We start from the raw sequence: 12622 nt of genomic DNA, 5'->3' as shown, positions 1-12622 counted from the left end.
ACCATCTGTATGTGGTGACTGTTTGCTCAAGACAAGGTTGGCTTCTGTCTGCCACTATTAGCATAATTTACAATCATTTATTTCTGCTGACTGTTGACATGTACCTAGAAAGTTAAAGTAAATTTAATATTAACTAGTGTTTAATAATGTTGAATCGGATCAAATAAGGCAAACAAGATTATTTGGAGGGGTTGAAATATCTGATCCAATGCAAAACTTAAAAGAAAATTAACTATTTCTAATCAGGCTATCACCCATTAAAATAACCAAGAGCCAACTATTTAAAATTCTGAAAATTTTAAATGATATTTAACAAAAATAATGATACTACATAGAAGGCCTAGATCAGGAATAGAATTCCTCTAGTTTCTTTGGTACCTCTTTGAGGCCAATATGCTTGTCACCCTTAGGAGAGCATAAAACTCATCTCCCAAAGAGGTCAATTTTGTTTTCATTTAGTGTGGACAGGTACAAAAGCTCTACCGAAAAAGAAGCCAAAACAGATATGCTGATTTAAATATAGTAGTCTCATGGTATGCTCCTAAGTGAGGAAATAAACAATGCTCATCATGATGAACCACTTAAGAAAATCAACCAGATAAGAAAATGCTTTTCCTAAAGTGTGTTATAATCACACTAGTCTTAGCATTTATTAAACCACCATCTAAGCTAAAACCAGTCACATTATCTTACCTTCTCTTCTCCACAACCAGTGAACATTACTGGGTGGCACTTTGCCTCAATTTTTGTAAAACATTTAACTTCAAGACAGACACAAAAATTAAACACAAAAGGAATACTTACACAACAGGAAAAACTTTGGGGAAAACAACACTGGCTTCTGCTAAGTATTCATAAAGAATTCGTTGATCAAACTCATCCGTGGTATATTTTACCAGTGTAGCCTGCCAACGTGAAAAAAAGTAAACAGAAAATATTATATTTTGTGGCTGAATTGCTATCTGTTTTGAGAAGCAGAAGACAGCTTTCCTTTTATGTTTTCAATATTTAAGGACTTTCTAAGAGACTGGAAGAAAAACTTGAAGGGGGGGGGACCCTAAAAAAGAGAAAAACCTTACCAGAACAGTAAGAAGAAGTGCTTGGATCTTTGGATCAGTAAGTACTTCCTCATCCAAGAGAACATTTGATTCTGACACTGAGACTTTACGTAAATGTGGGTGCTGTTGTGATGAGGAAATCCTCTGAGTTTCTGCAGTAACATACGGAGTAACATGATCAGCTGTATTAATAGTACATACTAGACACCACTTCACCTAATACATTTTAATGTTACTTATAAAACTCAATAGCTTTTTCGTAGACATTTACAATATAAACATCATGCAGAATTACTCTTCACCTATACAAAAGTTTTGACTAGCTATTTACAATGCTATAGATTATATATATATATATGGTTACTCTATACAGAGGTTTTAGGATAACAGTCATTTTAAGAACTGCATGGCTTATTTTTTGAAAAAGAGCAAATGTTTCTATATTTCATCCTAAAGATTCTAAGAAATAGCTGGAAAGCAAATATGGCTTTAATGTACTCTCCCACCTGATTTTCAATGATCTAGATCAATTATTAACTTTGTTTCTCACCCATTTCATAATCAGTTTCTGCTACTCTCCTCATTTTGGGGGGTGTTGTGATCCCTGATTCCATTTCTTGCCTTTTAGGAGCCTTTGTGTCTGATATCAAGTGATCAAAACTTTTCCTTGTTCCTATAAACAAAAGTTACAGAATATGGAAAGTCATTAACCACAGTGTCTGTGATTAGGATTATATTAAAAAGAAAATGTTTGGACACAAAGTGTTTAGGTTTTCACTTAAGGACCCAAAGAAAGCTCAAACATATCCCTAGGGTGTGGTTTCTCTCCTTTATTCTCTATCTTCTCAAGAAATTTTGGTCTCATAGCTTTCTGTTTCAGGGCAGGATGTACCTTATTGGTTCAAGTTAAACTGATATTACATTCACTACACTAGAGGTAAACTGATCCCCACCAACAAGTATAATACTTGATAATAAATAAATATGGGGTATACACTGTTAATAGTAGCCAAGATATGTCTTAACAGCCTTTTAACAATTTAAATTCTGCTGGTGCCAAGAATTAGACAGTAACATATAAGAATTTCCAAAAGTAGGCAAGTTCAAAGATTGATTTTAATTCTTTAAACTTTGAACAAAAGATCTGCCTGCCTGAAAGTACTAAATAATAGATACATTGCAAGATGCTTCAAAAATAGCTAATAGGCCAAGCAGGAGTGACTCAGTGGTTGAGCATCAACCTATGAACCAGGAGGTCACAGTTTGAATCCTGGTCAGGGCACATGCCTGAGTTGTGGGCTTGATCCCAGTGGGGGGTGTGCAGGAGGCATCTCATCAGTGATTCTCTCTCATCATTGATGTTTCTCTCTCTCTCTCTCTCTCTCTCTCTCTCTCTCTCTCTCTCTTCGTCTCTGAAATCAACAAAATGAAAAATATTTTTAAAAAAGCAAATAGTACCATTTCCCACTTGCCTTTGAATTCTCTAATCCTGTATTGCACTGATGTTAAATAGCTTTCTCTTATTTAAAGTACTGAAGTTGGATTATTTGGAACTTGCACTAAGTCTTGCCTGTTCTATTTAGGAAATCTAGCCCAAACCTGACTCCTCTTCTTCGTTCTCCCACTGTGCCTGCCTTAGCGCAGCCTATACCATGTTTTGTTTGGATTGCTGTATCAATCTCTTAAATGGTCCCCATTGCCAAAAATCTCTCCCTATTTCTCCACATTGTAGCCAAAAGAACTATCATAAAAAAAAAATTGGTGATGTCCCCTCCCATACTTAAAGATCCCTGCTGGATACACGGTAAGGCTAAGTCTCTTAACACAGCCTACAGTTCCCCACAATATAGTTCCAATTCTTTTCTAGCCTCATTTGCTACCCAACTGCCTTTCCTGACCTGTCTTTATTCAGGCCATTCATTCCCCTTCTCTCGAATGCATTCTGTCCTTGTCTTATGTCTACCTGGCAAGAATATATTAAATCTTCAATACTCAGTTCAGACATTACCTCCTTTCTGCAGCTTTTCCTAACTTCCCCAGATCCTCAGATTCCCCTCAACGAGACTGTACTTTTGTGATACCTAGGATGTTGTTATCGGCTGATTATATGTCTTGGCCACCAAACTATGAGCTCTTCAGAGCAGAGACCATAACTTTTTCATCCAGCACACGAGTTGAATGAAATTAATACTGCATTTTCTCTGAAACCAGTTTTTCATTTATAACTTCCTTGGCATGAAAATTCAGAATTAGAAAACACAAAGTAACCAGGAAACTTCTAGAAGATTATTTATGTCAAAGTATAAACAGAAAGGAACTCAAACAAAGGGTAACAACCCTATGTAACTAGCAACAAGGATTAATATTCATGTTTTCAAGGTTTACTGGCAGGTTATTTCACACTATTGTTTGTTCACTGATTTCCTTATGAACACAAATTTTCCCAATACCTAGACACTTAAAAATATACTTGCATGGATAACTGAAACCCACTAGCCGTCCTCAGTGTTGGTGACTGAAATATGGATCCCAATGTATTTCAGTAACAATGTTGTGTGAGAGCTCCATTTGCATCTCCTCTGTGGTGAGGTGGACTCAGTGAGCTCTCATTACCTGCTGTCAGCTGCTGAAAAGGGAAAGAGTCTCACGGCACGTCAGGTGCACTTCTCACTGACAAATGTTGATGTAACTGAACAATCTTAACTGTCAAGATCGTATCTTATAGTAATAGAAAAACCTAGTATTAAAAAATCTTACTGTTTTGTCTTTTTAAAGAAAAGATGGCAAATAATGTTATTACAGCTTCATACCATACTGATACATCCTGTTCTCTCTCAGATAATTAGGAACAGTATTGTTAAAGGCCCTGCAGCTGAGTGAGTAGCTAATGTCTCTCCCACTCCCATTTCCCTGCTGCCTGGCCACAGCAGAACAAAACAAGGCCGGCCACAGTATTTAGTCTAAGAATCAGAAAAATACTGTTTTAAGGTGTCATTTTCATTCCTCATAACTAATATGGCTTAATTGATCCATCAAACGCTCTTGTAACTGTCATCAAAAACTTTGCTACATCAAGTTTTGATAAACTTGAACAGCTTCAAATAATTTTCTAAGAGTGAAAGTATCTGAGCATTAAAAAAAATAATTCCAAGAGATCTTAGATAATTTAGAGACACTAACCAAGTAACTTCTTCGTGTTGGCCTGAGAAGGCTGCCCCATGTCCAAGCTCATGGATTTCCTGGCCCGGGGACTGGTCTGGCCCACTGTTGGATATGTGGCTGCAAGGTACCCTTCAGAACCTTTGGGAGAGGACCATGGTTGATTCTCCTTCAGAGTCCTGAGAGATTTAAATGATTGAGAAGAATTAATCAGCATGGTGAAGAATATAACCATTGGTTGCCCCTTCCACCTGGCTGTCCTATGATAGCAATCAATTAATTTTAAACTTGTGAATTAAAAGGCTTTTGAGTACAAACTCTTAATGTATCTTCAGAAAGAATCCACTTTCTTGGCATGGTATCTTATACATAGATCACAGAATGCTCAATAAAATTGTGCTACATTGATTTTTAAATCAGGGAAAATCAAGTCTAAATAGGCAATTGTATTCTTAGTTCAAAGACCAAGAAAATCAACCTAATTTATACTTTGACAGGGGAATACACACAAACTCACTTTCTCCTTTCCAAAATAAAAAGGGTATACCTCAAAGAAATAGAATCATAGGAATGACTGAAGAATAAGACTGTCGAAAACCAAGTATGGCTCGAAAGCTTTTGCATACATTGTTAAAATTTCAGTGGGAAATTATTGGGGGCTTTTAATGAAAAAGTGGCATGTTGATAAATGGAATGATATAAGCTCTATAAATATAAGATTACTTTCCTATATTCAACATTATCTAAAATTTAGATACTTTCATTTAATTGGAAATATAGCAAAATCCCTAAATGATATTTTCATGTAATTTCTCTTTTATAGAGAAAAATGTACTACCTCAAAAACACATATGTAGTGGACATATCTTATTACCTTACTAGAGGCCCAGTGCACGAATCTGTGCACCAGTGGGGTTCCTTGACCTGGCTTGCGGGATCTGGCTGAAACTGGCTCTCTGACACCCCCCAAAGGGGTCTCGGATTGCAAGAGGGCGCAGGCCAGGCTGACGGATGCCACAGGTGCACGATCGGGCCAGGGAGGGATGTGGGAAATTGGCCAGCTGGGGAGGGACCGCGGGAGGGCTCCAGGATGTGTCGAGCCTGTCTGGCTCAGTCCCGATTGGCCGGACCCCAGAAGCAAGCTAACATACTGGTTGGAGCATCTGCCCCCTGGTGGTCAGTGCACATCATAGCGAGCGGTTGAGCAGCCTTAGCATATCATTAGCATATTACACTTTGATTGGTTGAATGGATGACTGGACGACCAGACACTTAGCATATTAGGCTTTTATTATATAAGATAATCTAAATTACGTTATAAAAAATTTTTAAATAACTTTAGTGTGATATAATACAACAAATGTGTTGGCATGTACATTTCTTTTATAAGAAGTTGTTTTCATTAACCAACTTAGTTGTTTTTCATTAACCATGTAATGTTGCTTAAATTTCATGCCAGTTTTTTTCTTAGGTCCTTTCCTGTAACCTAATGCTTTTTAAGATCACTTATTTTCATATTCAACTGGTTTGTACTTAAAAGAAGCAAGCTAATGTTAACAGTAGCACAATGAGATTAGAAGGATAATTCTTCTACTACTAACCCACATAAAATACACTGTACATTTATAAAAACAAGTTTTAATTTACAAATTCTTCCTAGATTATCTCTATATTCCCTCCTGGATTTTTCTGCTGCATGCCTCCATTAGCAAATTAAATTAAAACCTGAGTATAATTATGTAATTGTGGCAGAAGAAGTCCATTTACCTATAGCTAGGGTCACTGTGATGAATAGGATATGTATCCATAGGAACATTTTCCATTGAAATATCAGTAAGAAGAAGAGACTTTCTATGTTTTAGACTACAGCGACTTCGAACTTCCTCAGACACTGTGAGTAAAGCTACGAGGAAAAAGAAGGCAGATTAGAAATTTTAACAAATCAGCAGCTGACTTAAAACAGGACATACTTCTTATAACCTCCTGATAAGAATAACAGCTGTTATTGATCAGTAGCCCTAGGGAGTACAGGGTTTAAGGATACAAAACACTGAGGATAGACTTAACAGCCCGTTTTTGGAAGCCTGTACATAAACATGAAATAAACTAAGAAACTTAATAAGCATCTTATATTTGAAGTCCTCTAATGAACCTTTGAGCTCAACAAACATAAAAAGTAGACAGAGCAGGTAGTATGAGGTCCATTTCTCTGAGATGTAAATGATTCAAACAAAAGTTGCCACAAACTGAAGTCTGCTAAACTGGGAACCATCACTTTCCATCAAATGACTATACCTAAGTGTTAAGTATTGCTGAGTAGAGAAATCAGGTAAGAGCAAATAAGGTAATGGAATGGTGGGGATGGGCAGACATTTTAGGTAAAACAAATGGCATCAGGATTGAATATTAAAGAGGCAGAAAGGCACTTTTAGGAGATGGCAAATATATTTCCTTAAAATAGGCCATCCATCTGGAGAGGTAATGAAAAAATGAGGCCTATAAAATTTAGAGAAAGGAGGACAGAATCAGCAGGCTGCTCAAGGGCCCAGGCTGCTGGGCCAAAGAGTTCCGATTTTATGACAGACAATAGGGAGCCACATGATATCTTGAAACAAAGATGACAAAAGGAACACACTTCATATTTTAATGCAAATTCTTTTATAAGAAAAAAATATTTTTGGCAAAACTTTCAATTTAACCACCACTAAGGAATGGAACTGTGAACTCTTCACCCTGCCAAACAACCGGCTGAAGGACTGACCCACAGGTGTCTGCATCTTTTTGAAGGTCCTTTGATACAGATGTGGTAAGATTAATTTTGTCTATTTTGTGTTTTTTACCTGCTAAGTAAGCCACGCTCTGTGTATTCACCTCAAATTTGTCACAATTCCTATGTTTGTTAACCAGAGTTAGTAGCGTATGCAAAATTCTGACTGTTCTTGCAACAATGGCAGGTGAAGGATGTCTGTACCCTACAAAAAATAAAAACAGACGAGGTAGTTTATTCTTCCAACAGGTATTTGCTGAGTGCTTATTCTGTGACTAGCAACTCTGAAAGGAAAGAAGGCCATTTGGAAATAAAACAAACATTTGTGAGAAATTAATTATACATAGGGTTAAATACCAAGTTGTGTAGAACAGAATGTTTCTTAGAACTCTAAGGCAGTGGTCGCCAACCGGTGGTCCATGAGATCCGAAAGGTTGGCGACTGCTGCTCTAAGGTACCTCAGGGAGAGGAAACCAGGAAAGAGAATTGTGTTTTAGATCTTCCATTCCCTAAAGCAGCAGAGATTTTTAAAAATCCCATGAAACTCATGTTAAGATATATCATGAAAATACGTTTCTATTGCTTAAAAATTCTGATTTTTTCCATCATCATTTATCCCCCCTATACCCTCTCCCACTCCACCTCTGCTCCCCTAAAAATACTTTAACTTAAAGAAAAAGCCTAATGACAAATGACAAATGAAGTATATGCTTTCAAAGCCTAAAGAATAGGGTTGATTAAAGGGTAAGCTTAATTTTCAGGCAGTGTTTAAATCACTAATGCTACTACATTTTAAAATAGGAGCTTGTGCACTTAAAATATCTGATAATCTTTTAGAAGTACAGAATAAGCAAGCACTCTATCAGCCCCACTGCAATCCCTCTTGGAATCCTGTAGTAAGTGCAGTATTTTTTGAGTACTCCTTATTCACCTTAGAGATTAAAACTGTCAATATTTTTTGCAGTGGTGAAATCAAATATGGGGTGGGGCAAAAGTAGGTTTAAAAGTAGGTTAAAGTAAGTTCCAGTTGTTCACATGGATAATACCATAATCAATAAATAATAATATAGGAATAAACTCTTGTTTTCATAGTCACAATTGTAAACCTACTTTTGCCTCACCCTGTATGCACATTCAAAGTTGTGGGTATATGTGTTATATTAGGTAAAAACTACCTCCATGATCCCTCCCTCAAGCTTAAAATCATTTAAGTTGATATAAAACTACTAGAGTAGAGGCCCGGTGCATGAAATTCATGCACCTGGGGGGGGGGGTGTCCATGGGAGGGGGTCCCTCAGCCCGGCCTGCGCCCTCTCTCAGTCCGGGAGCCCTTGGGGGATGTCTGACTGATGGCTTAGGCCTGCAGGGAGCAGGCCTAAGCCATCAGTTGGACATCCTTAGTGCGGCTGTGGAGACAGGAGAGGCTCCTGCCACCACCCCACCGCTGTGCTCACCAGCCGTGAGCCTGGCTCAGGGCTTCTGGCTGAGCAGTGCTCCCCCTGTGGGAGCGCACTGACCACCAGGGGGCAGCTTCTGCATTGAGAATCTGCCCCCTGATGGTCAGTGCAAACCCCCTGGTAGTCAGTGCACGTCATAGAGAGTGGTTGAGTGGCCTTAGCATATTACACTTTGATTGGTTGAATGGCCAAATGAGTGACTGGCCACTTAGCATATTAGGTTTTTATTATATAGGAGAGACTCAAGCTCTACCATGAGTCTCTATTGTGGCCAAATCCAAAACTGCTTAAAATCACTGGTTCATGCCAACTCTTCATTCCAGTCCTTCCTTTGCACTGACTTTGCCTCTGACTCACCATTATATGATGTCCCTGTTAACTGCCATTTCTGGCCATGACTGTCCCGTGTTAATTAACCAATGCTAACATGCAGTGAAGTCAGCAGTGGGCAGTAAAGCCAAATTAGGGAGGGATGGCTGATCACTGCTATAGCAATCTAGACATTTGGAGGGGTGAAGGTAGAGTACCAAAAAGGTGATATAATAATGGGGCTGATTAACAATAAATAAGAAACAAGTTAAAGAAAATCTGTGACCAAATCACTAAGATATTATTTTAATAACATGTTAGAAAATGTTATTTATTTGCAGTCTGTCTTATTTTGATAATCAAAAAGATATATAAGTAGTGTTAACTAATAATACAGATATTAGAAGATTTAGTACTTAAGAACTTTATAAAAATCAACTTTTGCTTTATTAAAGAAATCTGGTATTGGATGGGAAATTAGGCTCCATTAAAAACATATATTAAATAGAACATAATTCAATAAAGCAGATAAAATTTGCATTTATAATAAGACACATGAGCCAAATTATTTCAAGCAATCAATTATTTTAAGTACTTTTGAATTCTTGATACCATTTCATAAATATTCTGACACAAGCCCCTCTACCTTTTAAAAGGTGTCCAACCAGTGCGAAGTTAAAATTAGAGTTGAAATTGAGTCCAACAAAATGATCCATTTGTTTGCAGTGCCATTCCAGAGGATTCCGGATTGCCATAAATACTTCCTCCGGACTCTATTAAAGATAATAGTGAGATGGTTGATGGATTCACACAGGAACTTTCCTTAAAGGACCACTTACTGGTTCAACAGCTATAACAAGATAAACAATCCTTTCAAGCTGAAAGAAATCATTTTTAAGACTACTGAAAACCACAGAACATTAAGGTACTATAAATTAATTAGTGCAAGAAAGGCAATCATATAAATAATAAGATGATGAAAGATGAAATGCAAACTAAATGACTGTCAGTTTACATCTTTGTGACTTTTTTTTTTTTTTTATTTTTTTTTTAAATATATATTTTATTGATTTTTTACAGAGAGGAAGGGAGAGAGATAGAGAGTCAGAAACATCGATGAGAGAGAAACATCGACTAGCTGCCTCCTGCACATCTCCTACTGGGGATGTGCCCACAACCCAGGTACATGCCCTTGACCGGAATCGAACCTGGGACCCTTCAGTCCGCAGGCCGACGCTCCATCCACTGAGCCAAACCGGCCTCGGCCATCTTTGTGACTTTTTAAAAACTATAATTTTTGTTGCTTTAAATAAGATCACCATTGTATGGGCTTTTTGTGTATCTGGCATTCTGTGTACCATGGTGACAGAAAATTCATGACAAAGATGAGAGTTCACTCACTGCCTACAGTATACAATGCCAGATGCATTATTACAATTATGTTGAAACCTTAAAGCAATCCTATGCAGTAAGGTTATGAGCTCCCTTTTACAGATTTATGCATTTATTCATTCTTTTACTTATCAAAAACGTACTGTGTGGTTTTGATGTGCCAGGCAGAGTTCTAGGTTCTGCAGATAACTAAACAGACAAAAACGACTCACCCTGGTGGACTTTACATTCTAGGGGGGAGAATGAGGAAACCGAAACTCCAAAACAGTATGCAATGTGCCCAGGGTAATAGTGTTTCCTAAAGTGTGGTTCACTTTAAAGTCACTGAGGATGCTTGTTTAAAGGTGGAAGGTACTGGATCCCACCTCTGAATCATGGGAAGTGGTTAAACCCCAGGAATTTGCCTTTTTAATTTTTTTTTTAAAGAACCCCAATAAGCCTGGATGGCGTGGCTTAGAGGTTGAGCATTGACCTATGAACCAGAAGGTCATGGTTCGATTCCTGGTCAGGGCACATGCCCAGGTTGCAGGCTCAATCCCCAATAAGGGGCATGCAGGAGGCAGCCAATCAATGCACTGATGTTTCTATCTCTCTGGCTCTCTGCAACCAATAAAAATATATTAAAAAAAATTAAAAAGATCCCCAGTGGTTTCTTTATGCATGAAGATTTTTGAAAGCAAACAACTGAAGTGTTTAGAGTCATGTTCAGGACTGTCTAGATTTTGATCTCAAAGAAACAAAAGCATGAGTATATAAAATATATGTAGTGAGGTGTTTAGAGCAGCACTGAACATATGCATCATCTCACATATTCACCCGCCCCTCCCTTTTTGGTGAGAACATTCAACTTCTACTCTCTCAGTAAATTTCAATTACATGTGAAATGGGGGATGGAGAATGCTAACCTTTACCTTAGGGTTATAAAAATTAGCCTGACATGGTAGCTATTATTACTACTAAGTATTATTTATCCCTATTCTGTTTACTAGTGTTGAGCAAGTACTGTTTTCTACTATTTTTATTCAGAAAGTATGCAGTGAAGTTTAACTATTTTTAATGAGTTGGTAAGGAACTGTGCTCGCAATAAGTTACATTATAGAAATTCATTTTTAAGTTAGGGACCTCTTCTGATTTTAAAAGGATAATAATAATAATGAACGAAGGAGTTCTAAATGTGCATAATCTAGGAATCCCAATAGAAGGCTTCCTTACCTTGTCATTGAATATCCGGAGACTGTCTAACGTGTGCAGGTTTTGTTCAAGAAGTGCGGTGCCTGCTGAATACAAGTTGACCTCATCGAGCTGCAGCACGGCCACAGCTACCCAAAAGAGGGCTTTGTGCAGAGGGGAGTCCTGGCCAAGGAGACACGTGCAGGTTAGTAACATGAACCACAAAACAGTCTCATTCAACACACTTCAGTACAAGAACAAAGCATGTTATCCCCAAATCATAGGGTTCTTTCTTTTATTAGTATGTGACTCTGGGCATATTTTTTATTCTGGGGAAGGTAAATATAAGAGAAAGCTCTTTATCTATTCTCTGTATGTAACCAGACACTGAGAACCTTAGCATCTCCTTTGATTTCTTCCCACACTCTGGTTCCAAATCCAGTCAATAAGTTTTTTTAAAAAATATATCTTTATTGATTTCAGAGAGGAAGGAAGAGGGAGAGAGAGATAGAAACATCAATGATGAGAGAGAATCATTGATTGTCTGCCTCCTGTACACCCCACACTGGGGATCGAACCCGAAAGCTAGGCATGTGCCCTTGACTGGAATCAAACCTGGGACCCTTCAGTCCATAGGCTGATGCTCTATCCACTGAGCCAAACCAGCTAGGGCAACAAGTTTTACTGATTTTTCCAAACTAATCTCTTTTGCATCTGCTTATGGCTAATGACACTATTCCATGCCAACCTTCTTCATCTAAATGTGGATTCTTTTTACCTCCAGTTTCTCCATGCTCCCATCTGCTCTGCACTCTACTACCAAATGACCCTTCTAGGTCCTGCTTTTGTCATATTACCTATTTGCTTGAAAACATGGGTACATTTCCAAACTCCTTCCTGAAGAACGCTGAATGTTAGTTTAGTTCTATCTTTACAACCTCCTCTGTCACTATTTTCCTGAACAGTTTCTCCATAACAAATAGAATGGTCTACCTACCATCCCTCCACTGATCTAGCACCTATACACTACTGTTATCACTCCCTTTCTCCACACTAAATCCTACCTATCTCCCTCTTTAACTTTTGTTCAGACTCTACCTTTTCAATTTTCTTGTCACTCTTACCAGTATTAAGAGTATCTTGATGCTCTGAAATAAAAATATTTATTTTGGGAACCCTTATTTAGTAGTGTGGTATATAGGGCAATACATGTACAGCCTTAGATTAGAATCATGGTTTTTTCTTTTATTAGTATGTGACTCTGGACAAGTTACTTAGCCCCTTTGACTCTCATTTTTACTTGTGAGATG

The 12622-nt window shown here is 37.8% G+C and overlaps 1 protein-coding gene across 2 annotated transcripts in view; it reads right to left on the bottom strand.

The window, feature by feature from the left end:
* NF1 (neurofibromin 1) overlaps window positions 1-12622 on the bottom strand; it is a 238183-nt gene that overhangs the window by 17065 nt on the left and 208496 nt on the right. For both annotated transcript variants that reach the window (XM_081109596.1, XM_081109597.1), the window contains 8 exons: window positions 11355-11495; window positions 9397-9523; window positions 7058-7189; window positions 5985-6120; window positions 4239-4396; window positions 1609-1731; window positions 1080-1210; window positions 805-905 (listed from right to left, as the gene is read on the bottom strand). In XM_081109596.1, the coding sequence (XP_080965722.1) occupies window positions 805-905; window positions 1080-1210; window positions 1609-1731; window positions 4239-4396; window positions 5985-6120; window positions 7058-7189; window positions 9397-9523; window positions 11355-11495 (1049 nt within the window). The remainder of the gene's footprint in view (window positions 1-804; window positions 906-1079; window positions 1211-1608; window positions 1732-4238; window positions 4397-5984; window positions 6121-7057; window positions 7190-9396; window positions 9524-11354; window positions 11496-12622) is intronic.

The sequence above is a fragment of the Myotis nattereri genome, assembly GCF_964212035.1.
Source record: "Myotis nattereri genome assembly, chromosome: 16".
NCBI lineage: Eukaryota > Metazoa > Chordata > Mammalia > Chiroptera > Vespertilionidae > Myotis > Myotis nattereri.
The sequence above is the reverse complement of the archived record's forward strand: the minus strand, read 5'-3'. Positions and strand labels throughout refer to the sequence as shown.